This window comes from Camelina sativa, chromosome 8 (genome assembly GCF_000633955.1).
Source record: "Camelina sativa cultivar DH55 chromosome 8, Cs, whole genome shotgun sequence".
NCBI classification, from domain to species: Eukaryota; Viridiplantae; Streptophyta; class Magnoliopsida; order Brassicales; family Brassicaceae; genus Camelina; species Camelina sativa.
In genome coordinates this window covers 2,845,597-2,872,275 of record NC_025692.1, presented here as the reverse complement: position 1 = coordinate 2,872,275, position 26,679 = coordinate 2,845,597, and the positions used below count along the sequence as shown (strand labels likewise).

Below are 26,679 nucleotides of genomic sequence, written 5' to 3'. Positions count from 1 at the left end.
CATTACTTACTAATCTAATCCAATCTATCTTTGAATTTATGTTTCAGAGATTAAAAAAAAAAAAAGAGTATAAAAAGGTGTGTGAAAGAATCAGGGGAAGTTAGGAAGGCTCGTAGCGTTTCCAGTAGGTTCTGCGTCTGAACCAGTTGTAGTCTGGTAATTCTTGGATTGGACCAATGGCTGAGATAGCCATGTCCTACAAAAAATCCCAATGTGATTTATCAGTCTCCTGGTTTCACTGTCTTTTTTACCCTAAGCTAATCCAAAACTTTTCAAAAAGAAGCAGACAACTAACCTTGTCATAAATGTATTTGTTCGCAACATGTCCAATGGTGCTGGCATCAACAGCGTCAATCCTTGCAAATAACTCGGCAGTTGGGATTCTACGACCATATGTTAGCAGCTGTAAAAGCACAATAAGTTACCTGGTGATGCATTCCTGATCAAATTTGAAAATGATAGGCCTAGTATCCCAAAAGTAGACTGAGAACCTACAGTTTCTTTTGGGCTTCAAACTCAAAGAATAGCTGGGGGTTTATGTTCTTTGAACCAATAAACTTATATCATACGCTCTGTTCTAATCAGAAGGTTTACAGGATCATCCTATTATACGTCAAACAAGATGGATGCCATACCTGACGACCTATATCTTCAGCAACTGGGGTAGTTCCATTTAAGTTAAGTAACAATGAAGACTTCAGCTGCAATAGGAGGAAGAAAACTAACAACCAGTACTTGCTATTGATCTTCCATATGCACCCTTTATGATGAAAGAGAGAAGCGTCAACAATCACATGGGACATTAGTAAGAGAATGCTGGGCAAGATGGTTGGAACTTTTACCTGATTCCGTGCCCGTGTCACATCATCTTCTGAGACCCTATAAGCTAGCTTGGTTATCGCGTACATAATGGCATGTGCTAGATCATCCAAGCAATCAGGCTGAGAAATAGTACCCAAAAAAAGGTAAAAGACATGTACTCCCACAACATACATCATTGAATCAAAATTTTGTGTTAAAAATGTTCAATTAAGTAAGAAATGCTACTATGCTAGGATAGATATGGAATTCTAAGTTCACCTTAGCAACAGCATAAATGCCAAAAAGACCAGTATCCTTATAGTTGTTGTTGAAAGTCATTATGCTCTCAGCTATTTCATTAGTCGCAACCTTCTGGGCCAGCTCAGAGCTGCTCAGATACATAATATTGATGCCATCAATTCCACTATAAACATTGATAGAAATTAATGGAAAAGCTAAATTAATCATAAGCAAATTCTCACCCCATGTGTTTGCCCCCACCAACACTTTTATTCCATGATCCCAGCATAGTTTGCATAACCATAAGTGCAACAGAATCCGGATCTGTCCAAGATGCTCCCTCAAACGCAATGGCAAATTGTGCCAAGGGTAGGCCATCATCAATCATACGGACCTTGACAATAATTTTAAAAGAAACATATCAAGAGAGATGAAATGTGAACAATACACAAAAGTCAATCAATAATATTGGTTTCTATATACCTCAGAGCCTGTAAAATTGGCAGGTTCCTTGGCAACCAATTGAGAAGTGGATGTTGAATCAGACGAAACATTCGTAAATAATTTCTTCACTTGCTCAACAATCTCCTCGTGTGTGACAGCTCCTGCAGCAGCAATCACCTGAAAAGACATATTTCTTGACGAATCAATATTGGAAAAAGAAAAGCCTACAGCTGATAGCAAAAGATAAAACTGTATGGTTTCCAAACATTACAGTTCTGTGAGCTGTGAAGTGAGTCTTTATAAAGTTCTGAAGATCATCCCTAGTGATCGATTTGATATTATCAGCAGGTCCCAAGATAGTTCTTCCCAGAGTTGTGTGTTGGAAAGCACTTGCATGCAAATGGTCAAGCACAACTTCCTGCGTTTGTCCCTCAACCTAATGAAAACAAATGCAAAGTGGTAGGAATTAGTTTTCTCTGATCATATCGACCTAACGTACGCCTCAAGCAATCGATTACCTCCTGCATTTCCCTCAAAATCATACCTCGCTCCTGGTTGATTCTTGCTTCGTTGAACTCAGAATTCTGAAACATATCAGCTAATATATCCAACGCCTGGTTCACATTCGAATCCAACACCTTAGCGTACAATGTGATATGTTCCCTCGATGTATACGCGTTTAACTGACCTCCAATGTTCTCGATTTCTTCCTCCAATTCTCTCCTGCTGCGCCTCTCCGTGCCTTTGAAAAGCATATGCTCCAGAAAATGAGCCGTACCGTTTGTAGAATCCGACTCAAAACGCGATCCGGCGTCAATCCAGACTCCGACGGTGGCGGTTTTGGCCGAGAGGTCAGACTCAGTGGCGCCACGGAGACCATTGGCTAAAGTTGTGACACGAGTCTCAGGGGAAGACAAGATATGATCGTCGTGCGAGGCAAGTATCGGGTGCGGCGAAGCGTATCTGAGGAATCTTAAATCAGGATTCTCGAGCTTCTTCAGCTTCGATTTCACAGCTTCCGCCGCGTTGTCGTAAGGCATAACTTGCGGCAGCGGAAAGGGAGAAGAAGTTACCGGAGTTGTGAACGGAGACACAGCAGCTACGGCTGATGAAGCCAATCGTATAGCTTGATTGAGACATAAACTTATCTGTGACCTTCGAGCCAAGGTCAGTAACTGCTTAATCGCCATGATGGCTCTGTTAGCTTCCCTAGCTCGGCCTCTCTCTCTCTCAAGTCTACTAGGGATATGAAACTTTTTTAACGACTCAGCAAGTAAGAAGCATCCATTGAAACGGTGTCGTACTGTACCTTCTAGAATAAAACCAATGTATTGGGCCCTTAATGGGGCCTAATTTCAAGCTTTAATACGGGTCGGGTTAAATGTGATTTAGAATGAGACCCGGACCGTAAAAACCCTAATTGAAAAATTGATCGCTTGCTCAGTCTCAGATATATATATACACTTTCTGACTGGAGATCGAAAGCTTTTGGCTTTACGGAGTGATTCAGTTGAGTTGTTTCATTTCTCGTGGCAATGGCGACTGGTAAAACCGTAAAAGATGTTTCTCCTCACGATTTCGTGAAAGCTTACGCTTCTCACCTCAAGCGATCTGGAAAGGTTAGTGGTGGCTTCATTGCTTCTCTTTCAAGTTGTGATTTTGCTTCAGTTGAGAATCAGAAGGATCTGATAATGAGTTTTGGAGGAAACAAATGATCATATAGGTTAGGTAATTGGAAAGTCAATGTATTGACAAAATGTTTACTTTTTGTCTGATTCAGATCGAGCTACCTCTATGGACAGACATTGTGAAGACTGGTCGATTAAAGGAGCTTGCTCCATACGACCCTGATTGGTATTACATTAGAGCTGGTATAAAAAAAAACTTATTTTCTCTTCGGTTTGTTTCTGTTTCTTTATAGAGTCGTTGTAAAATGTTGTTGATCTTGTTGTTTGGTGCAGCTTCTATGGTCAGGAAGATTTACTTGAGAGGTGGTCTTGGTGTTGGTGCTTTCCGAAGAATCTATGGTGGTAGCAAAAGAAATGGAAGCCGACCACCACATTTCTGTAAGAGTAGTGGCGGTATTGCTCGCCATATTCTCCAACAGTTGGACACTATAAGCATTGTCGAGCTCGACACTAAAGGGTAATGTTTTTTTCCTTTGTATATGCACTTTTGGAAATGTCTAACTCTCTTCTCACTTCTTCTTTCATCATTTGTCTCAGAGGAAGGAGAATTACTTCAAGTGGTCAACGGGATTTGGATCAGGTTGCTGGCCGTATTGCAGCTGAATCATGAAGAGCTGAATGTTTTTCTCCTTGTGCTTTGCTTTGGGAGAGCCTCGGGAATGTTACTGAGATTTTTGGGTTTTGTGATTTTAGATCTTTACTTACTCCTCTCTTCTGTTATGTTCATCTTGACGAACTAATTTTATATTTCAAGCTGTTGAAGTTTTGTTCTTACAGTAATTTTGTACCCCCAAGTTTACTCTTCTTCATAGAAATATCAAGAAATAGTTTACGCTCTCCTCCATGAAACTCAATCTTCTGACTCTTCTGATATGTCAGTTATATCCAAATTTAAACTGGAAGATAGTTATAGCTTTCTTGACCTGAACTAAACGAAAGTACACCGGATTCTGCAAACAAATAGCAAACTCACATTTATTACAAAAGTGGAAAGAATGAAAACAGTTAGTATTCTATGAATCATCTGATAACTCCAAATCAAACTGAAGGACAAGTATCAAATCTTTCTCAACAAGAGCAACAGGATTTTGCAAACAAAATTGAAAACTTTCTCATTTTTTAGGTGTAGACAAGATTATTACAAAGGTGGAACAAGAATGATAGTCAAATATGTGAAACTGCAACTAATTGGTTGCTTGATTGGATCTCTTACAGAAGGTAATGTAGTTTTTAAAATGACAATATGGACAGGGATAATATATTTATTGAATCCAAAAGAGGTCTTTTTAGAGAAACAGATATTGGAAATCGCTCATGCAGGAGCCAGTTTCACTCCAAGAAGATGAACTGCAACATCTGATCTTCTTGTGTTGTGGTATGTGAAACTTGGGATCTCGTGGTGCAGTTGGATGTTTGCTCGACCTTTTAATGATAAAAGAAAACAACAAGAAGCAATTGTATCAGCTTTTGCAGTTCATTTATAAACTATCTCTACCTACCACTGTCTATCTAAGAAAGGAGATTTCAAGAGGACAGTTTTAAATCTACCAGGTTTTTTACCTTCTTGGAATGAATGGTCGATCAAAGTATGGCATTGGTTGTGCTTTTGGGACCAATTCTTTCCTCAGCCTTCTTATCTCTTCTTCCTCCGCCAGCTGAAAAAAATGTTGGATTTATCAGAATCAATTAGAGCAAGACACTATTATTGGATATGGCCACAATATCTCATAAGCTTTTACCTTTTGTTGTCTTTCTCTTTCCATTTTATATTGCTCAATGACGCTCATCTTCTCGGCAACCTAGAACAACAAAAAGTCACACTTTTAACATGGAGACATATTTTAGAACTATGCTAAGTTATTATAGACAAGATAGGCTTGGCTACAAGACTACAGTACACAAAATTTGACACTATCACCATTTTTTCTCACTGTCAACACAACCATCTTAAGAATGATAAGAAAACAAGTATGCCCTAAATGATTTGACAGTATAACCATGTATTGAAGCCAAGTCAATCCAGCGGCTATATTTAAAGGTATCTTGAAAAAGTAAGGGCACAACTCTACTTCAAACCCAAAAAAATGTAGATTTAATCATTGCATTAGCAAGCTTTACCTGGTAATCAAATTCTGCTCGTTCTACTGCCCGGACATCTGAGTGGAGCATCAAGTCGACTGGTCTTGTGATATCTTTCCAATGAGGCTTAACTAGACACTGAAACAGAAAACAACATTAGCATGATAACTTGACCATATGCAAGCCTATTCATACTTAACAAGACATCGTCTGCTTTCATTTCAAACTTGAGATTGAATTCTCTGAGAAGAAAGACAGTTATAGTTTTGCCATTAAAATCATGCAAGTTACCAAGCATAGCATGCTTACCTCAGGTTCATCGGTTGTCCATGGAAGGCCTTGAGCAATGGGGATTCTCATCTTTTCTTCCTCCATGGTTATTTCATGAAGCTTTTTTGCAAACTCCTCCTCTTTCATTTTACCTCTTTGCTGCAGAGAAACAAAAGATAAAACCAAAGTCAATTTCTACCATGAAATCCCAAAACTTTCAATGTTTTTTCATCTAAAAAAAACTCATACCTCAGTTCTAAGCTTAAACGGCTTCAACGAAGTGACCTTAACCTGCTTCTTCTTTGATCTTCTACTTCCCATTGTAGTAGATGAGTCCAGGCTCTGCAATAAACAGAAATTATCAAACTTAATTGACATATAAAGCAAAAGATAGCTAATCAAAATCAGATGCCATTGACACATACATTTCTTCTGCTTCTCCGGCCAGCATTTGAACTCCCACTCAAACCACTGAAACATCAACCAGATCAAACAATTCAGAACGAGACAAAGTCATAAAACTAACAGTTAAGAAAACTTAAAGTAAACTCTTTTAGTCAATAACGAACTAACCTGCCGCGTGTGCTGTCCCAAGACGAAGAAACAGAGGCATTGGGGTCTAACCCGAGATTCTTAGCAGTTAATACCAATTCAGATGGACAAAACGAAGAACTCCACGGGTTTTGCTCTTTCTCACCCTCCAAGAACTTAGGTTTCACCGGCTTCTTCATATCCTCTTCTGTTTCCTTCTCTTCATTCTTGTTAGCTGTCTTTGAATTACTAAAGCAAGTGAGTTTCTCAAACGCTTCAACAAGATTCATCACTTTACCAGAAACAGGCACACTCTGCCGTGCTTCTTCCACCACCTTAGCCCTTGACCTCTTCATTGTAGAAACCCCAATTTTCTCCGGCTCCCCTGATTCATCTCCATCTCCAAGATTACAACATTCCTCCAAATCTCCCTTTCCCTCCTCCGATTCAATTCGTTTTTTGAAAAACTCCTCTTGAGAAGCACGAAGCGTCTCATACGCTACACAAACACACTTCATGTTCCCCTTCTTCCTCTCTCCGCATTTACAATCGATCTCTGCAACCGCTTGATCCTTCTTCCCTTTCTTCGAATTCTTCTTCGACACCACAACAAACTTCCTCTCTCTGATCCGATTCCGGGGAGAGAAAACCGCCGCCTGGGTAGGGTGGTTCTTAGGGTTCTTCGGGCTCTGATTCTTCTGCGCCGATGGTTTCTTAGCAGATTTCGATTTAGCCGGACTCGAAATGTTAGGGTTTGAATTCTCCAAAGATCTGGAAGTATCTTGAACCTTGGATTGAAGAAACTTGCTCCGATCCTTCACCGGAGTCCCTGGTTTCCCATTCTTCAATGTCAACGACGACTCCATCGAAACAGAATCTGCAAATCAAATGAGAAATACGAAATCTAGATCTGCAAAACACGAATTAGGGTTTTTTATCTTTGCTATGGAGTAGTAGTATTGTAAAAATGAATAAGAAGGAGTCGAAGAAGAAGAAGAAAGATAGATTTGGGGGAAAACAAAATGTGACCGTTGCGGCGCTCTTTTGGACGCTCTCTTCTAATAACGGCTAGTCTTTTTGGTGCTTTTTTAATAAATAAACTTTGATTAGTAAGAAATCATTTATTTTCCTAATCTTGTCCGTTTGATCTTCAAATTAATGATAATGCAGTTTTAATCCACGTTTAATGCCACGTCACATCTAATAGCAGCAAATTAATTTTTGTGTAATCACAACCGTTGGATCAAAGAGATGGTGAAGCTGACACTTGTCAACGCATACTGCCACGTTTTTCTTTTTCTTTTTCTTTTTGGGAATACTCTTGAATCTTGGTTCACAGACTAGTAATCAGTTCGTAGCCAATTAAAAGTTTTATCATCTCCCTCGTATTTAACCACCAAAAATAATTGGCATCTTCCTAAATCGTCATTGTTGCATGGTCTCTGCACTAATGGATCAGAGGTCATTTGAAGCTGCTGCTAAATCTGGAAACATCGATCTACTATACGAACTTATCAATGAAGATCTATAAGTTCTTGATAAAATCGACCACGTGCCATTCTTGAATACGTCCTGCAGACATGTCAAGAAAAAATATTTGTTATGTAATAGCTTTGTCATAGCCGATTAGCCTAATTCATGTTACGTAATGGTTTTTTTCAATGATAATTCTAATGAGGCAGATCTAGAAATTTTTTTTACCGCAATTAAAATATATTTAAATATAATAATTAAAAAAATTTAAATGAAGAAGATAATAACATATTTTTAAAAAGGAAACCACAAAATAATTTTAATACTAGAAGGTCAATAAACAAAAATTATATAAAACATGTATGTAATAGTGTTTAGCAATTGGTTAAACAAACAATAAACCGAGCAAAACCGATGGTTATGGGTAATAACTATTATCCTAGGAAGATAAATGATTAAAACGTGGTCATGATTCTATTTGATAGTTTTGAAGGAGAAATAAAATTTCGATCCTCTAAACTCTCTTTTATAAACTCAAATCGATATATAAGAAGAGATTTCTTTTTCAATGCCTATGATAATCACAATTTCTTCTCTTGTGACTGTTTTTGATGCAAAATGATCGGTGAATATTTGGATAGAAAAAAGTATAGAATATTTTGGCTGTGTCTTTTATTTACTGTTGAGGCATTCTGCAGAAGTAAGAAAACGTGCATGCCCTCTCTAAAATCATCCTTTCATTATGAGTACCATAGTTCAGTTAGCAATAGATTAGTAAGAAATAATTTTTTTTGTTTACTCATAACGGATTTCATTCATAGAAACTTTCACGAGATAGATTACAAAGTAATGACAGGGATATGAAACTTTTCAGAGACATAAGCGGACGAGTACAACACACTAACAGAAACTAAAACCAAACAAGGTGACCAAATGGGAGAAAACAAAAATAACCTTAAAAACACTACATTCATTCTCATACAACCCGGATCAGAATCTAGAATCCAAAAAAAGATAAATAAAACTTAAATCACAATACTTGAACCGGATTAATGATAATGCAGATTCTATTACGTCACATCAAACTTTCCACACTTTAATAGCTACAATAATTAGTTTTGTATAATCTGATGGTGGAGGTCAAAGTGGTGGTGGTAAAAGCGGTCCGGGTGTAGTGGTTATGAATGATTTTCTACTTTATCTGGATATTTTTATGGAACAATGTGGGTTTCTACTTTGCCAGTGAGATGATGTTACGTTTGTTGAGTATGGGACAAGAGAGTATCTTTTGGTATTACCCTCTGTTCATTCCTCTGGTCTGTGTTTACTCTCTGTCGCAGGGGATGTGATAGGACCGAATAGTAGAGCGATATTTATCGTATTATGTGGTCCGGTCGTGATACTGCTCATTTAGGGATTCAGTGGCTTTTCATCTTCCACAAAGATTGATGTTTTAACACTTTTTAGTTAATTAATATTAGATTTTTATAAATTTCAAAAAATAATCATTAAAAAAATTTGAAAATTTACATAATTATCGGTCTATAAATATATATTACTTATTTAATGGAAAAAATATTGTATTTAAACTTAATAACCATTATTTCTTGTTTTGTGTAAAAACCCTCAAACATCAATTTTTAAGAGGCAGAGAGAGTATATTTTTTATAACAAAAAATCATTAATAAACTATTTATTATTTACTTCCGCTGTTCTTTAAAGATTGATGTTTTAATAATTTCACAAAAATTAATAAAAAATTAAAGTTTATTCATAAATTATTTTATAGTTATTTTTTTGGTGAAATGAGAAAACATAAACTTTTAATCCTTAGATAGCATGCCATGTGAAAAAAGTATAAAATAAAATAAAATCATTTAAGTTTTTTAAATATACAACAGAAATCTTTTAGAAACAAAAAGAAATACTAAAACATTAATCTATTATGAATAGAGGGAGTAGTAGTTAATCACGTTTCGTCAATCATCATCATACAATGTATTGCTTTGAATTTTTTTTCTTTCACAAACTAGTTCTCATTTCTTATCCTATTACGTTTTATCAATCATCATCATATAAATGTCTTTTGAATTTGTTTCATTTGCAAACTAGATATCATTTCTTAGCCAATTACGTTTCACCAAGCATCATCATGTACTATACTTATTTTTCGAATTTTTTTCATTCACAAATTAGTTATCATTTCTTAGCCAATTAGGTTTCATTGATCAACATCATATACTGTACTTATTTTTTTGAAGTTTTTCATTCACAAACTAGTTATCATTTCTTAACCAATTACGTTTCACCAATCATCATCATATACTGTACCTTTTTTTTGAATTTTTTTCATTCACAAACTAGTTATCATTTCTTAACCAATTACGTTTCACCAATCATCATCATATACTGTACCTTTTTTTTGAATTTTTTTCATTCACAAACTAGTTATCATTTCTTAACCAATTACGTTTCACCAATCATCATCATATACTGTACCTTTTTTTTGAATTTTTTTCATTCACAAACTAGTTATCATTCTGTAGCCAATGACATTTCATCAATCATCATTATATATTGTGTTTTGTTTAAAATATTTTATTCATTCACAAACTAGTTACTATTCACAAACTACGTTTCACCAATTATTATCATAGTATATATATATTTTTTTGAATATTTTCATTCACAAACTAGTTATCATTTGTAACCAGTTAAGTTTCTTCATCATCTCCCTCATAAACAATCACCAAAAATAATTGGTATCTTCGTCATTGTTGTTCTGGCCTCTTTCTTTACTAATGGATCGAAGGTCATCATTAGAAGCTGCTGCTAAATCTGGAAACATCGATCTACTATACGAACTGATCCATGAAGATCCATCTGTTCTCGATAAAATGGACGACGTGGCCTTCGTCAATACTCCTCTCCACGTGGCAGCCGTCGCCGGAAAAACAGAGTTTGCCATGGAAGTTATCAACTTGAAACCGTCTTTTGCTCGGAAACTTAACGCCGACGGACTTACGCCATTACACCTAGCCGTCGATCACGGTCATTTCTCGTTAGTACTTGAAATAGTTAAGGCTGATCCAAGCCTTGTTCGTGTTAAAGGGAGACATGGTACGTACTCTTACTTATCTGTTGAACCCTTAGTTATTTTTTCTCTTTTTCAAAATCTTAGCACTAATTAATCCAAATTGGCGTTATAATATATATCTAGTAAATTCAATCTGGGAAATATATAGTATTGAAGTACGTACATAGAACTATAGAAGTAACCCTACACGTGGGATACCCATCCCCATTTCAATAATTGTTCAACATTTTATTAGAACATTTACAGATTTTACCATCATATTTTCACTTAATTAACTAAATCAAAATTATAATTAAAATATGTAATATTTTTTTACAACATTACAAGGGATACAAATCTTTACAAAATGAAACACCTATATTTTTTCCTGACAGCATGAAACACCTATTATTTTGTGTATCTATTAATGTAACAAAGCACCTAACATTCTGAACTTATATAGCATCAATCATTATAAACATAAACATTAATATATAAGTGATACAACATTACTAATTTTAATAATTATTAACACACACCATTTATAAGACAATATAAAAATCGAACAACATGTTATATTTATAAGTATATATATTGCTATATCTTTATATACTGTATTAATGTTAATGTTAATGTTGAGTATGGGACAGGAGAGTGTCTTTTGGTATTACCCTCTGTTCGTTCCTTTGATCTTGGTTTACGCTGCTGCAAGGAATGTGATAGGACCGAATAATAGAGCGATATATATCGTATTATGTGGTCCGCTCGTGATACTGCTCATTTGGGGATTCGGGATGAATGCGTTTGCTGACTGGGTGAAGTCTAAAAGAACCAAGGTGCGTGGACCCAAGAGTGGATTGATTTGGGAAGGTTTCACTACGTTGAATCAAGCTAAAGGTATTGCGCCTAATTATAATAGGCATGTGATGAAAGGAGCTTAATTTCCTCTTTGTTTTTTTACTGTTTCTTTTTGAATGTTTTATTCTAGTACTCTCGTCGGGGAAAATTTACATTGATCTATATTATTTTTGTTAATTAATAACTGAAAGGCTCGTTTAAATAATAAGTATACTACTGTTACTACATTACATCATTTAGACCCGCACGTAGGTGTGTGGAGTTGATTTCAAGACTAAGTTTGTTTTCACGTTTGCAATATATTAACTATATATGCGGGATTATGTTTGTAAATGTATTTATTAGGAATGTTATTAACATTCATAATTCAAATTCATACCAGTTTAATATTTGATTTGTTTTTAATTTGGGTTAGACAAAAAAAATATCAAATTTGATTTTGTTATTATGGGTAAATTTAACTACATCTAAAAAATAAAGAATAGTAACAAAAATATGGTATCTCTATTTCGGGACCATGGTAGAAAACCTTCCATTTTGGTCAGTTATAGAAATCCCAATCGTCTCCGGCTCCCTGGATTCTTATCCATCTCCAAGATTACAGCATTCCTCTAAACCTTCCATTTCCTCCTCTGATTCAACTCGTTTTTTTAAAAAACTCTTCTTGCGAAGCACATAGCGTCTCATACAGTCATACGCTACACAAACACACTTAATGTTTCCTCTTCTTCCTCTTTCCGCATTTACAATCAATCTATGCAATCGCTGGATCCGTATTCCCTTTCCTCGAATTCTTCTTCGACACCACAACAAACTTCCTCTCTCTGATCCGATTCTGGGGAGAGAAAACCGCCGCCTGGGTAGGGTGGTTCTTAGGGTTCGGGCTCTGATTCTTCTGCGCCGATGGTTTCTTCGTAGATTTCGATTTAGCCGGACTCAAAATGTTAGGGTTTGAATTCTCCAACGATCTGGAAGTATATTGAACCTTGGACAGTTGGACTGAAGAAACGATCTGATCCTTCACCGGAGTATGTGGTCTCCGATTCTTCAATGTCAACGAATCCATCGGAAAAATTGAGAACAGAATCTGGAAATCAGATGAGCAATACGAAATGTGACATCGAATTGCTCTATTATAGAGGAAAACTATTGGAGATTGTCTAATAACGGCTAGTCTTTTTGCTGCTTTTTTGATAAATAAACTTATAGATCAGTAAGAAATCATTTATTTTCCTAATGTTGTCCGTTATATCTTCAAATTAATGATAACTAGGGATTGGACCCGCACGTACGTGCGGGGTTATGTTTGTAAACAAATTAGAGATCCATTTAAAAACCGTTTGAAACGATTACAAATATTTAGGGAACAAACGTAATATTTGTTATGTCCCATTATGTCCTATACATGTTTTCAAATTGAACAATTTTTGGGTTCACTCCTAAGGTGAACCCTTTTGTTCACTTCTCCTTATTTTAGCCAATGAGAATATAACATCTCATAATACATTTAAGAACATATTTATTCACCTCCTTATAAAATAAGGAAACAAAATCTGTATACATTATTATAAAATTAAAAACGTAAATTGTTTATTTATAAACCCAAACCGATATATAATTTCATTCTAATTGTAAAATCTAAACCCTAACCATCTCATTTGTAAACCCAAACCGACATATAATTTCCTTCTAATTATAAAATCTAAATCCTAACCATCTCATTTGTAAACCCAAACCGACATATAATTTCGTTCTACTTATAAAATCTAAACCCTAACCATCTCATTTGTAAACCCAAACCGACATATAATTTTGTTTTAATTGTAAAATCTAAACCCTAACCACTTCATTTGTAAACCCATACCGACATATAATTTCGTTTTAATTGTAAAATCTAAACCCTAACCACTGCATTTGTAAATCCAAACCAACATATAATTTTGTTTGAATTGTGAAATCTAAACTCTAATCACCTTATTTGTAAACCCAAACCGATACATCATTTCATTATAATTGTAAAATCTAAACCAAGCCAATATTTAACTGTCCTTAAAAAAAATTATACAGAATTTGTTTTCTTAATATGTATTGCTTTTTTAATTTAATTTTGATTTATTTTTTTAAACAAGATAATGTATAGAAGATTCTGATTGGTTGAAAAGAAAGAAGTGAACAAGAAGGTTCACCTTAGGAGTGAACCTAAGTATTTCTCTTTCAAATTCCCCTTGCATAACAAATGTATTCCCAATTAATATGGGACATTTTCAATATGGAAATTTTTTTTGCATTACCAATTGAAACAGGATAGGCAAGAACCATTAATTTCTGAAGATCTGTGTGGGACAAAACTAAAATTTGGTATAAAATTGGAAAAATGATTATCAGCTACACAAAGTATACGCCAACACATGACCACACGTGCAAACAATATAAATGTCATATTAACTACATGAACTATTGTTATTACATAAAGACATGCATAAACAAACATAAATTATGTTGGAATTCGGTGTTGACCATACTGACCGGTGTTGACAAAAAAAATTGAAAAAAATATATTAAAAATTTATTTTATAGAAACAACAAAAAATGAAAATTAATTACAAAAAATTTACTAAAATATTATATAATAAAGTTTATTACAAAAATATAACAAATATACATTTTATTTTGTAACAAAAGTTGGTTTTTAATTAACATTTTAATATATTATAACAAATAAGGTTTTTAATTTATTTATTTAAAATTTTGTATACATATTAATATGTTATTTAGGAAAAATGATACTACTTCTTCCTATTATATAATTAATATGGTATATATACAAACATTTAACAACATATTATACAAAGAATTATACCAAAAAACATATACAATATAAAAAATTAAAATTATATACAAAAAAAAGAATTGTGGTATGTTTGGTTATTTAATTTTGGTAATACAGGAATCTGTACCAAAATATACACTTTCCTTTTAAAAATCAATTTATCTTTTGTAAATTCAAATGATGGAGTTTTATGAGATTATTTCATTTGAAATATATCCAAGACATTGCCAACTTTTTTTATATAGAAAAACATTAAAACCAATTTTTGAGTTTACAAAAGGAAAATGTATATTTGTTATTATAAAATATTTTAGTAAATTTATGTAGTTATTATCTTTTCTATATAAAAATTTAAATTAAAGAAAAAATAAACGTTGGTCAACATCGGTTAATGTCAGTCAATACTGGTCAACACCCGATTCTGGCAAACAAAGCACCAGAACTTGATGGTTATGATATTGTACAGAGAACTCATGTTTGTTCATGCATGTCATTATATGATGACAACAGTTCGTGTAGTTAATAAGATATTTATATTGTCTGCATATGTGGCTATTATGTCCAAACGGATAGGGTCCACGTCTTTTTACAATTATAATTACCTTGTTACCCTTAAATTTTTTTTTTCTCTTCTTCTTTTCTTTGGTCGTAGGGGCAATATATGGAATTTTTGTAAAGTTTTTTTTCCCTTTGCTATTGTACTCTCCAATTAATAGTATAGTTGTTATATGTGTATGTTATAGATTATTTTAAGATATGAATAATATATATGTATCTGAACACAAATCTCTGATATTTAGTTATTTACATAATTCCCAGTTATAGTCATGTTCCCGTTCCAATAATTACATATCTTGACAGGTATTTGAATTATTAAATATTAATCTATTTAGTATTTCAATACTAAATATTACTTCCTTCTTTTACAACAAAATTTCTAATTTTCTATTAACCCAAAGTTCTTTTATTAAATTTAAATGATAAATTATTAATTAAATAAAATATTGTGTTCAAATGACACTCTTTATGAAAAAGAGAGAGTATTATTAGGTTTCACTATTGAAATTTTTTGTAAAGTTTTGACTATTTCATTTTTTTTGTTTATAATGCATTCAATTTTTTTTTTGAAACTTAATTTAAACTTGAATCACAGATTATTCTTTTTAATGCATTATTTTAAATTATTATCTTGAAAATATATAAGTAGAATCTACAAAAAAAATTAATATGTTTATTAATAGCATTCCTTGAAATGGAACACGATAGATCCGGCGAGTTTCCCGTGACTTCTCCATGAATCGATAATTCTTACTAGCCTGCGCCATTGTAAATTATAAGACTTGATCAAAATTCAAACCATACACCTTTTGGCTATATGTTTGATCGATGACCAGAAGTAAGTTGCCATGGGATAATAGTTCTAAATTGTAATGTCATTGAAGATTAATATTGCTTAAGCCGATTATTTCCTTTGATACCTGTGGAACATAATTTTATTAGAATTTGTGACAAAAAAAAAAATTATTAGAATTGGTCAACGTAGAATAGTGTGATAAATTATATATATGTACCCTCAGTTCTTCTTGCCATGACCACAGTTGCTTGTACAGCTCGTGTCTTCACAACTACAAAGAAGAATTACATTAAGGTCAAATCCCAAAATTAAAGTTATAATTTAATGAGAGCAAGAAAATAATTTTACATACGTTCATTGCGTGAAGATTAAATCAAAGTCGATCCTCATTCCTTCCATGATTTTTATTCCATTTAATATGTAGCTAATCGTTAATATTTTTATATATTAACACTAAATCGTTAATATTTTTTTTTGAGCATTATGAAAAACACAAAGATGCCGTTGCCGAGGAACGAACGAACAAACCAAATCGTTAATATTTCAAATATGAAAAGTATTGTACACTATATTCAATAGATTGGTTTAATGAATTTGGGCTGAAGAGATCATCTTTCATCTGAAATATTAAAAAACAGTTTATAACACTTAAACATATGAGGCAGAGAGTACACATAACGTAACAACTATTATTAGATAATAAGAATCACCATATAAGAGTAGTAGCTTAACTCCATAACCTATAAAAATTCCGACTCAAGACCACGACGATTCAAGTATGCTCTGGTGTCGTTTGTATGACAGCACATAAAACATTAGTCAACATTAGTCATTATCAACAAATAAATATAGATGAAAAATATAATAATTATATAGACAAAAAGAACAACACTATCATGGAGAAAATTTTGTATTTAGAATGCAATAGAAATAGTAAAGAAAATCGTTGAATGGTTTGGTGATTAGTGAATATTTATTTCGACTATATATAGTAGAATTTAGATGGTTAGAATTTTTGAGATAATGCATTGCATTCAAATCACAAAATATTTCGAGATAATGACGAATCTAAAATCCAAAATTTATTCGCAAAATATGCTAAATTTGAAAGTACTAAATATTTTATTTAGATTATATTTGGCAAATATTATAATTATTTTTAAAATTTTTGGTAACAATAAATTTTTTTCTAATTTCTTCCATGTAATACTAACCATAATTAGATAGTATGTTTTTTTTGTCAAATTCGTATGATTTTGTTATGGAAGTTTTTAAAAATCAAAAATAAATGATGATTTGTTTTTCTTGAATTATATTAAATTGGATTGTTATTTTCGGAAATATCTATTAATATATGATCAAATAAAATCAAATCCAAAAGGTTAAATATATAAACTATCCTAACTTTAGGTGCAAATTTAAGAGTTGTTCACTTGTTTACTGGCCTCTAACGACAGATATTGAAAGATTCGTTTGATTAAATCATATCCATTTTCTTTGAATTTTTAAAAAAACTTTCATTAGAATTAAGGGTGAATATTAGGGGATTAATAATGTTAGTAGTTATGCTATGCTATACAATTAAGAAAATCAAATTTAAACATAAATTAGCTTATATTATTCTAACGAATATTTCTTTGCTCCACATTATTAGCAGACTTAGAGTGTTATGTTTGCCTCAGCATTTAATATCATTCATATAACAATTAATCATGATTAAGAGAATTCGAATTTCTAGGATCCGAATATTATAAACCCGGGTCATCCAAGATCCGCGTGTCAAGGCAATGGATACTTACTAAATTGCCCTTTCACTGTTTTTTATTTTTATTTTTTTTTATTTTTGTCAACCATTCTCTTTCACTGTTTTTTGTTTGTTCTGCAATTTTTTTTCCTGGGGAATAATATGATATATTCGTTTTTATATTTTTTTAATGCTAAGTGTTCTCCACAATTAATAGTATAAATTTATTATTTGTAATTAATATAGTTTCATAAAATATAGGAATATATCATTTATAGTTAATATAGTTTCCTAAAATACTGGAATATTTTGAATTATAAAAGAGTTAATCATTTAGTCTTTAATAATTGTTACCATTGTTTTAGGAAAATTTTCTTTTATTTTTTAATTTCAAGATTTCTTAAAATAAATCATCTGTTTAAATTAAAGTTAAGTTATTTTCATATATACTATTCGAATTTAATTAGATACAGTTGTTATGGAAATCTTAAATGATAAGTTTTATTAATTGCGAAAATCTCTTATTATTTTATAAAATTTTAATTACTATATAAAATTCAAGGAATTGTTAATATAAATAATTTTGTTTTTATTATAATATTTAAAATTTTCATTTTGTAATCTTATTGACTGTATTTTTTTTTTAATATAGTGACGGTATGTCAAATATTTGAATTTATTATTTGTAATTAATATAGTTTCATAAAATATAGGAATATATCATTTATAGTTAATATAGTTTCCTAAAATACTGGAATATTTTGAATTATAAAAGAGTTAATCATTTAGTCTTTAATAATTGTTACCATTGTTTTAGGAAAATTTTCTTTTATTTTTTAATTTCAAGATTTCTTAAAATAAATCATCTGTTTAAATTAAAGTTAAGTTATTTTCATATATACTATTCGAATTTAATTAGATACAGTTGTTATGGAAATCTTAAATGATAAGTTTTATTAATTGCGAAAATCTCTTATTATTTTATAAAATTTTAATTACTATATAAAATTCAAGGAATTGTTAATATAAATAATTTTGTTTTTATTATAATATTTAAAATTTTCATTTTGTAATCTTATTGACTGTATTTTTTTTTTAATATAGTGACGGTATGTCAAATATTTGAATTTATTATTTGTAATTAATATAGTTTCATAAAATATAGGAATGTATCATTTATAGTTAATATAATTTCCTAAAATACTGGAATATTTTGAATTATAAAAAGAGTTAATCATTTAGTCTTTAATAATTGTTACCATTATTTTAAGAAATTTTAATTTTTAAATTTTTTTTTTAAATTATGTAGGCAAGTGGATCCGTTTGGCAATATGGATATATGGATATATGTTATAGTTTTTGTTTTTTTTAATCTCGTGTGTGCTTCTCGGTTAATTGTATAGATTCTGTTTTAATCCAGGTTTAATACCACGTCACATCTGATCACAGCAGATTAGTTTCGTGTAATCCTAGCCGTTGGATCAAAGAGACGGTGAAGCTGACTTGTCAACGCATACGGCCACGTCATATATAATTTTCAACTCCTTTTTTTTAATTGGGGAATTTCCTTGGTTCACAAATTTAGTTATCAGTTCGTAGCCAATCACGTTTCGTCATCTCCCTCATATTTAACCACCAAGGCACCAAATCATAATTGGCATCTTCGTCATTGTTGTTTTGGTCTCTGCATTAATGGATCAAAGGTCATTAGAAGCTGCTGCTAAATCTGGAAACATCGATCTACTATACGAACTTATCAATGAAGATTCATACGTTCTTGATAAAATCGACAACGTGCCGTTCTTTAATACTCCTCTCCACGTGGCAGCCGTAGCCGGAAAAACAGAGTTTGCCATGGAAATTATGAACTTGAAACCTTCTTTTGCTCGGAAACTTAACGCCGACGGACTTACGCCGTTACACCTCGCCGTTGATCATGGTCACTCCTGGTTAGTTCTTGAACTAGTTAAGGTTGATCCAAGCCTTGTTCGTCTTAAAGGGAGACATGGTACGTACCCTTACTCATTTTGTTGAGTTATTCCGAATTAATTACTACTGTTATAATATGTATCTAGTTTTTTGTTTATTAAACAAAAAAAAATGTATCTAGCAAGTTCAAATCTTGGAGATTGTAATATTGAAGTATGACCAATACTAGTTTGAAAATTAGGTTAATTTGGTATGGTCAGTTGAACTAGATAGCCTAAACTCGGCTTAACCGGATTGATAACCGAGTCGTTAATTTCATTTTTCGTGTCCAAGAAAAGGTATGACGCCGTTGCTAGTTGCGGTAAGCAAAAAGAAGATTGATCTGATATCAGAGTTCTTCTTGGTTTGCCCCAAAAGCATCGTGGACGCAAACGTGAACGGAGAAAATGCTCTTCACATCGCCGTGAATAACTATGACCAAAGAGAAGGACTAATCGTTCTTAAAATTCTCATGGGATGGATCCTAAGATTGTGTCAAAAAGATGCAGAGTCGATCGAGACAAGAGTCATAAACCGAAGAGACAAAGACGGTCACACGCCTTTACATCTCGCGGCGTACGAAAACAATCGTCAAGCGATGAAACTGATGTTAGTGAGTTCCAAGATTAACGTCAACATTGAGAACAAGAACGGTTTCACTGTTCTCGACGTCGCTGCATTACACAATAACAGAGAGATAGAGAGAATGGTTAAGAGACATGGTGGAAAACGTTCTGTTTCTCTGGTTAAGATTAAGACAACATCGGACCTACTCGCGTCCAAGCTTTCTTGGAGAGAATCAAGACGGACAAAGAGTATTCGGTTTTATTCTTGGATCTCTGAAGAGAGAAGAAACGCTCTTTTAGTGGTCGCAGCTCTCATAGTCACAGCTACTTATCAGACCGGTCTCCAGCCTCCCGGAGGCGTGTCTGATGGCGGTGGTACAAGCGGGTTCAGTGGTGGCGGTCAAAATAGTACAATAACAAGCAGTCCGAAAGCGGGCTCAGTGATTATGGACGAAGGCTCTTTTATCTGGTTATGGTGTTGGAACAGTTTCGGTTTCTCCTTTGCCATTTATATGATAATACGCTTGTTGAATTTAGGTCAAGAGAGTGCGTTTTGGTATTACCCTCTGTTCGTTCCTCTGATCTTTGCTTACTCTGAAGCAGGGATTGTGATCAAGCCGAACGATAGAGCGCTCATGAACGCAGGTGTGGGTGTGTTCGTGCTTCTGATCATTTGGGAATTTGTGATTTGGTTTTGGGAATGGGTGCAGTCTAAGAGAACCAAGGTACGTGGACCCAAGAGTGGATTGGTTTGGGAAGGTTTCACTACGTTGGATCAAGCTAAAGGTGTTGCGCCTAATAGGCTCGTGCTTAGGTGATCGTCTTGATTAGATTCCCTCTTATCATATTATTGTTGCTTTTGTATTTTTATTCTAGAATGTATAAATCTCTACATGTAAGATGCGTATTGTATTTGCGTAAAAAGACTACAGAAATTATTGTCAAAAAAAAAAAAAAAAAAAAAAAAACAANGAAATTGACAGGAGTATACGTTGCTAAAAAAGTGAAAGATGTCGTATGACGCATTCTAATTCGAATGTCAACTAACATTAACAATATATATAATTACGTAATTAGTGAATCTACAAATCATGATTGATATGGGGTTTTACCGTTCTTAGGTCACTGAGTTAAGTAACATGGCAAACCAAATCGAGTTGTACACGAACCAGCTTTTTTGCTGGTCAACCAACGTATACGAATTATGTTAGCTTTTCAATAGTTTTTAATATTGTAAGTTCAACCACACTCTTCTTTTTTTTATTAGTTATTGTTGTATAATTATATTCAACTATATATAGCTTGAGAAACACTTCAAAAAGGTGTGACTGAGTTTTGAAGCAAAGTGCAATTAGTCTTTTGTCTCAAGTTTGTCCTGCAGACTTCACCACACAATCACCTAATTAAGTACTCATACAATATTGGTTTTTATAATAAGTAGATTAACATGTACATTCTTGAAATTAAACACCAAACTTTTGGAAATAATAATATTATAGACTATATAAAAAAATGGACCGTGACGCATAGAAAAATATACAAACCAATAATGTATATGCCTCAAATTTTCGTTTGCAAAATACGTCGTTAACAAACAAATAAAATCTATTGAGATCATTCAGCAAAATTTTTTTTTTCTTTTTTTTTGTTGTGGTCCTGTGGAGATTAGTAAAGTACAGTCATATACTCTTTTTTTTAAAGAAAAGAGAAAGACAATTAATGAATTTATTTCGTTTCCAATATATATATATATATTTGAACAAATGTTAAAAACTATCCAGAAAACAAATTCAGATAAATTTAATTAAAATGACTTACTATAATTATTTTGGCATATATGACACAGTCAAATTTATGTTGGTCGAAATCGAATCTATGGGATAAATGTCAAAATATTTTAAGAACGTGTCTTGAAGAAACTTTAAACCTGCCAAACATTGTGAGGCCCATCGTTTTTTTCAACCTTTTTGTTTTGTCATTTAAGTTTTAACTGAAAGTGTATTTTAATTAAATAAGTAACCAAAAAAACACTTTTAAACCGCGTTTATATCTTTGACGGTTTCAAGGGCAATATAGGAATGTCATCACCTATATAAACTCCCATACTCACACCCGCTCTTCTTCCTTCTTCTCCATCGTCAGATTTACCGATTTCACCTCCATTTTCTTCGATCACTCTATAGACCAGAGCCTACGTAGCTCTCACCCAAAAAGGTAACCATCAATTCTCTCTCTCTCTTTCTCTCTTAATCTCTCTTAATCTGTGTGTTTTCTCGATCCAAATTTGTGTGTTTTTCGCGATCCGATCTCGTCTTTTCTCTCCTGTTTCGATTTAGATCTGTTTTGGTTTCGAATGCTCATTTTTTTCCATCCAAACATATAATTTGGTGTGATTGTGTTAAGCGTGAAGGTTCGATCTGTGTCGGTGATCTGCAGACAATTCACGTAATTTCATTTCTCATTTACGTTTTTTTAATTTCCCAATCCTCGAACCGGCCGGTTCTTTTGCATGTACCAGATCTGAGATTTTGATTTGAATTTTTAGCTCTACGTGTGTAATTTTCGTTAATTTGCGGCTTTAAACGGCTCATTAGTCATTATTAAGCATGATCACGTAAACGTATTCTGTGAGCATCTTCTAATTCTTACGAAACCGGATCTGAGTTTTTTTTTTTCTAAACCGACACTCTCAAATTTTATTTTATTTACAAAATGTTTGAATTGGTTGGATCTGATATGTTTTTTTATTTTTATTTTCCTGGAGGTTAACAAAGCAAAATGGTGAAGATTTGTTGTATTGGAGCTGGTTATGTTGGTGGTCCAACCATGGCGGTCATTGCTCTTAAGTGTCCATCTGTTGAAGTAGCCGTTGTTGATATCTCTGTACCAAGGATCAATGCTTGGAACAGTGATCAGCTCCCTATCTATGAGCCTGGTCTTGATGATGTTGTTAAGCAGTGCCGTGGGAAAAATCTCTTCTTCAGCACTGATGTTGAGAAGCATGTGAGAGAGGCTGACATTGTCTTTGTCTCTGTCAACACACCAACTAAGACCCGTGGTCTTGGAGCTGGCAAAGCTGCGGATTTGACTTACTGGGAGAGCGCTGCTCGTATGATCGCTGATGTTTCGGTTTCTGACAAGATTGTTGTCGAGAAATCAACTGTGCCTGTCAAAACTGCAGAGGCCATTGAGAAGATTCTTACACACAACAGCAAAGGAATCAAGTTCCAGATTCTTTCCAACCCTGAGTTCCTTGCTGAAGGTACTGCTATTGAAGACCTTTTCATGCCTGACCGTGTTCTCATTGGTGGTCGTGAAACACCTGAAGGCTTTGCAGCTGTTAAAGCCTTGAAAGATGTTTATGCCCAATGGGTTCCTGAAGAGAGGATCCTCACCACCAACCTCTGGTCCGCTGAGCTTTCTAAGCTTGCAGCTAACGCCTTCTTAGCACAGAGGATCTCATCTGTCAATGCTATGTCTGCTCTCTGTGAAGCAACTGGTGCCAATGTCTCAGAGGTCTCTTACGCTGTGGGAAAAGACTCTCGGATCGGTCCCAAGTTCTTGAACTCGAGTGTTGGATTCGGTGGATCCTGTTTCCAGAAGGACATCCTCAACTTAGTCTACATCTGTGAATGCAATGGCTTACCTGAAGTCGCTGAGTACTGGAAACAAGTCATCAAGATCAACGACTACCAGAAAACCAGATTTGTTAACCGCATCGTCTCTTCAATGTTCAACACAGTCTCTAACAAAAAGATTGCGGTTCTCGGTTTCGCCTTCAAGAAAGACACGGGAGACACAAGAGAGACTCCAGCCATTGATGTCTGCAAAGGTCTGTTAGGTGACAAGGCTCGTCTCAGCATCTACGACCCACAAGTCACTGAAGAGCAGATCCAAAGAGACTTAACCATGAACAAATTCGACTGGGACCACCCGCTTCATCTCCAGCCCATGAGTCCCACCACTGTGAAACAAGTCTCAGTCGTTTGGGACGCATACGAGGCAGCCAAAGACGCTCACGGTATCTGCATTTTAACCGAGTGGGACGAATTCAAGAAACTCGATTTCGAAAAGATCTTTAAGAATATGCAGAAACCAGCTTTTGTTTTCGACGGTAGGAACGTTGTGGACGCTGAGAAACTCAGGAAGATTGGGTTCATTGTTTACTCCATTGGTAAGCCATTGGACCAGTGGCTCAAGGACATGCCTGCTCTTGCCTAAACAAACCAAACCTTTTCCTTAGCTTATTTTTCTCTCCATTTTTTTCGAAATTCTCATGAGTTTTTCCATATATCTTTAACTATGTTTTGATCAATAATTGTCGCTTTTGTTCTTCGTATTATGAACTCCAACAGAGATTTTTAGGTTTGGTTTTTGTTGGTAATTATGTACCTTGGGTTATCAAATATTGTAAGCTTTTTGAGTATTATTTTCATAATATACAAGTTTTTCTCTAGTTGATTTCTACTTCAGTTTAGTATTTTGGATGTTCTGTTAATCACTTTTTCAATTGGTCGCGCTTGCCACGTCGGATTCTCTTTACGAAACAAAAGGTTGACTTACGCTTTTTGAACTGTTCTTGGTGATTGATTTACCAAAATACCCCTTTCAATACTTCACTTCAAGCAGTGCTTATACATCTTTCTCTGTTTCTCTCGTTCTCCCGAATACTCAAACTCACATAAACTCAAAAGATTCGAGTTCTTTCGTATTGTTCGATAGCATTCAGCAACTCCATTCTTATCTCTACCTTCTTTCCCAGAGAACTGATCCTTTATTTCTCAGTTTTCTCGGGAAAGTAGAGAGAAACAGAGCATAATCCTTCTTTTTTCGTCACCTCATCTGATAGTTTCTTTTGATAATGAGTCTGGCTTGCGTCTGTTGCATCCTTCTCTGCCTCTAGATCATCTACCTCATCGTCACCTTCATCGACTTCTTCTTTATCAATAAACCTCGTGTGTTTCGCGCCTAATAACATGGAGGAAGAACATCAAGATCTCGATAAACCCATCAATGGAGCTCTGCGACATCTCAAGATCACTCAGTCACGAGAAGAAACAGAAGAATCGACGAACCAACAGCGAGACTTCTCTTGTTACTACAGCCTAAGGGAGAACCCGAAGAAGAAGACCCAGGAATCACCGGAACCGATGAAGAAGACTCTGTTCAGATGCGATGAATGTGGAAAAGGGTTTCGGTACGAGAAATGTTATTCGAATCATCGAGCGGTGATGCATCTTTCGAAGAACCAGAAGGTTTATGAAGAAAGTATGATGAGTATGTGTCGTAGCTTCAGTCTTGTGAGGAAGAAGAAAAGATCGAGACTTGTTAGGTGCAAGAAGACTTCATTTTCTTGTTCGTTTACAACATTTACTGAGTCGCGTTCTGCTTTTGATGCAAATGATGAAGAGTTAGAAGTTGCGGATTGTTTGATTCTTTTGTCTAAGAGTAATCCCAAGTTTGTAGACGGACTTAAACTTGTTGCTGAAGCAGTAGATGTTACTCCTAAAGGTTGCTCTGATATTGGTTGTTTGCGCAACAAGAAACCTCGAAAAGGTGGTGACACCGAAAGACTTATGGAAGAAGTGTTTAGTAGTTATGGAACACCGAAAGAATCAGGTAGCTTCTTGAGTGACGATAGCAGATTGAATCAGCAGAAACGGAGAAAAGATGGTGAATTTGAATCTGTGTTTTTGAGTAATGAGCAAAGACTGCTAGAAGAAGAGGTTACTTCCCCTGTGATATTCAAAGGACCAGCGAGTTTCTTAAGAGTTAAGCATGAAGTGGATCAGCTGAAACGGTGCAAAGCCGGTGACTTTGAATCTGGGTTTTACAGAACTGAGCTTGGAGTAAGGGCTATGGAGTGTACTGATTCAGATACTGAGATGATTACTGAATCTGATAGGAAGAACGTTGAGCATGAATGCAGGTTGTGCAGCAAAATATTCTCGACTTACCAAGCTCTAGGAGGTCATCAGACGTATCATCGGATGAGCAAAAGTAAGAACAAGATGGAGGAATTAGTTGAACCTGAGGATGAATCTGTGAGATGCTCAGTGAAAAAGAGAAGGAGACACACAAGTGTAGTAGCATCCTTTCAAGGAAGTTCAGCTCAGTTCACGCTTTAGATGGTCACACATGGCAAGACCGCAAGAGAGACAACACTCGAAAACAGAGGATGATGAAGATTTCGGGTTCTTGTTAGTGTTGGAGTCAAGTTTTGCGCTGTTGTAAACAAATTGGGATGTTTTTTTTTTCTTTGGACTTTCTTCTTTTCCAATTATATTCAGTTCAGAATCGAAAGTGTATAAGATAGTTAAGTTTGAGACTTTTTGCCCTGTTTCTTTCCTCAACTGTTTTTTTTTCGAGGAAACTGTCATATACATATATTTTTGGTTTCCTTGGGGAATATGACACTTCTTAACTCGGGGTTTGATTTCCGGTTCGAGTCAATTTTTGTTGATATGGAAAAGTCACAATCGAATGTGTCGGTCGGTCTTTGGTTTTTCAACAAAACTTTTTAGCATATAAATGAAATTTAATAAACTACTTTTTCCTGACAAGAATAACAACGACTTTATTTTTTTTCCTAAATGTTAAACGAAAACGACAAGTAGAAGAAATTTGTACGGTATTTTGTCATTAATTTTGAAAAAAAAATACCTGATTAACCTATGGTGAAATCGGACCTACCAGCTAAGACTATAATGAAATTTTCAACACCCAAAAAGTATCATCCAATTGCTTAATTTTCTCA

The 26,679-nt window shown here is 34.1% G+C and overlaps 7 protein-coding genes across 10 annotated transcripts; 5 read left to right on the top strand and 2 right to left on the bottom strand.

The window, feature by feature from the left end:
* Positions 36-2,675, bottom strand: LOC104705831 (probable mitochondrial-processing peptidase subunit beta, mitochondrial). Of its 2 annotated transcripts, none has more exons than XM_019229103.1 (9): positions 2,004-2,675; positions 1,757-1,921; positions 1,525-1,662; positions 1,284-1,435; positions 1,081-1,189; positions 843-941; positions 636-701; positions 292-403; positions 36-196 (listed from the first exon to the last, which is right to left on the bottom strand). In XM_019229103.1, exons 1-9 carry the CDS (start codon positions 2,673-2,675, stop codon positions 51-53), a joined length of 1,659 nt encoding a protein of 552 aa, XP_019084648.1. In that variant the 3' UTR covers positions 36-50. The 2 variants fall into 2 exon arrangements, with proteins under 2 accessions (XP_019084648.1, XP_010420217.1); XM_010421915.2 differs by having other exon boundaries at positions 296-403.
* Positions 2,915-4,010, top strand: LOC104705829 (40S ribosomal protein S19-2). The gene is made up of 4 exons (XM_010421914.2): positions 2,915-3,104; positions 3,266-3,356; positions 3,447-3,630; positions 3,711-4,010. Exons 1-4 carry the CDS (start codon positions 3,021-3,023, stop codon positions 3,781-3,783), a joined length of 432 nt encoding a protein of 143 aa, XP_010420216.1. The 5' UTR covers positions 2,915-3,020; the 3' UTR covers positions 3,784-4,010.
* Positions 4,274-7,098, bottom strand: LOC104705828 (protein WVD2-like 4). Its single transcript, XM_010421913.2, has 8 exons — positions 6,096-7,098; positions 5,948-5,993; positions 5,772-5,864; positions 5,562-5,681; positions 5,292-5,390; positions 4,913-4,972; positions 4,734-4,828; positions 4,274-4,595 (listed from the first exon to the last, which is right to left on the bottom strand). Exons 1-8 carry the CDS (start codon positions 6,917-6,919, stop codon positions 4,460-4,462), a joined length of 1,473 nt encoding a protein of 490 aa, XP_010420215.1. The 5' UTR covers positions 6,920-7,098; the 3' UTR covers positions 4,274-4,459.
* On the top strand, positions 10,102-11,690 carry LOC104705827 (alpha-latroinsectotoxin-Lt1a-like). 3 transcript variants are annotated; one of them, XM_010421910.2, is made up of 2 exons: positions 10,102-10,646; positions 11,326-11,690. In XM_010421910.2, exons 1-2 carry the CDS (start codon positions 10,328-10,330, stop codon positions 11,541-11,543), a joined length of 537 nt encoding a protein of 178 aa, XP_010420212.1. In that variant the 5' UTR covers positions 10,102-10,327; the 3' UTR covers positions 11,544-11,690. The 3 variants fall into 3 exon arrangements, with proteins under 3 accessions (XP_010420212.1, XP_010420213.1, XP_010420214.1); XM_010421911.2 differs by having other exon boundaries at positions 10,111-10,646; positions 11,253-11,690; XM_010421912.2 differs by having other exon boundaries at positions 10,118-10,646; positions 11,315-11,690.
* On the top strand, positions 19,042-20,870 carry LOC104705826 (ankyrin repeat-containing protein At2g01680-like). The gene is made up of 2 exons (XM_010421909.2): positions 19,042-19,396; positions 19,656-20,870. Exons 1-2 carry the CDS (start codon positions 19,081-19,083, stop codon positions 20,738-20,740), a joined length of 1,401 nt encoding a protein of 466 aa, XP_010420211.1. The 5' UTR covers positions 19,042-19,080; the 3' UTR covers positions 20,741-20,870.
* On the top strand, positions 22,032-24,383 carry LOC104705825 (UDP-glucose 6-dehydrogenase 3-like). Its single transcript, XM_010421908.2, has 2 exons — positions 22,032-22,136; positions 22,687-24,383. The coding sequence occupies exon 2, from the start codon at positions 22,701-22,703 to the stop codon at positions 24,141-24,143; it is 1,443 nt and encodes a 480-aa protein (XP_010420210.1). The 5' UTR covers positions 22,032-22,136; positions 22,687-22,700; the 3' UTR covers positions 24,144-24,383.
* Positions 24,899-26,070, top strand: LOC104705824. Its single transcript, XM_010421906.1, has one exon. It carries the CDS (start codon positions 24,899-24,901, stop codon positions 26,048-26,050), a length of 1,152 nt encoding a protein of 383 aa, XP_010420208.1. The 3' UTR covers positions 26,051-26,070.

Excerpts from the sequence above, each read along its gene's own strand:
- LOC104705831 (XM_019229103.1), bottom strand. The coding sequence starts at position 2,675 with ATGGCGATTAAGCAGTTACTGACCTTGGCTCGAAGGTCACAGATAAGT. Across the intron at positions 1,436-1,524 it reads CCAATTTTACAGGCTCTGAG|GTCCGTATGATTGATGATGG; the intron begins GTATATAGAAAC and ends ATTATTGTCAAG. Across the intron at positions 197-291 it reads ATACATTTATGACAAGGTTA|GACATGGCTATCTCAGCCAT; the intron begins GTTGTCTGCTTC and ends GATTTTTTGTAG.
- LOC104705826 (XM_010421909.2), top strand. The coding sequence starts at position 19,081 with ATGGATCAAAGGTCATTAGAAGCTGCTGCTAAATCTGGAAACATCGAT. Across the intron at positions 19,397-19,655 it reads TCGTCTTAAAGGGAGACATG|GTATGACGCCGTTGCTAGTT; the intron begins GTACGTACCCTT and ends GTCCAAGAAAAG.
- LOC104705827 (XM_010421910.2), top strand. The coding sequence starts at position 10,328 with ATGGATCGAAGGTCATCATTAGAAGCTGCTGCTAAATCTGGAAACATC. Across the intron at positions 10,647-11,325 it reads TCGTGTTAAAGGGAGACATG|GACCGAATAATAGAGCGATA; the intron begins GTACGTACTCTT and ends GGAATGTGATAG.
- LOC104705828 (XM_010421913.2), bottom strand. The coding sequence starts at position 6,919 with ATGGAGTCGTCGTTGACATTGAAGAATGGGAAACCAGGGACTCCGGTG. Across the intron at positions 5,391-5,561 it reads GGACAACCGATGAACCTGAG|TGTCTAGTTAAGCCTCATTG; the intron begins GTAAGCATGCTA and ends TTTCTGTTTCAG. Across the intron at positions 4,596-4,733 it reads CGACCATTCATTCCAAGAAG|GTCGAGCAAACATCCAACTG; the intron begins GTAAAAAACCTG and ends TATCATTAAAAG.
- LOC104705829 (XM_010421914.2), top strand. The coding sequence starts at position 3,021 with ATGGCGACTGGTAAAACCGTAAAAGATGTTTCTCCTCACGATTTCGTG. Across the intron at positions 3,357-3,446 it reads TTGGTATTACATTAGAGCTG|CTTCTATGGTCAGGAAGATT; the intron begins GTATAAAAAAAA and ends TGTTTGGTGCAG. Across the intron at positions 3,631-3,710 it reads GTCGAGCTCGACACTAAAGG|AGGAAGGAGAATTACTTCAA; the intron begins GTAATGTTTTTT and ends CATTTGTCTCAG.
- LOC104705824 (XM_010421906.1), top strand. The coding sequence starts at position 24,899 with ATGGAGGAAGAACATCAAGATCTCGATAAACCCATCAATGGAGCTCTG.
- LOC104705825 (XM_010421908.2), top strand. The coding sequence starts at position 22,701 with ATGGTGAAGATTTGTTGTATTGGAGCTGGTTATGTTGGTGGTCCAACC.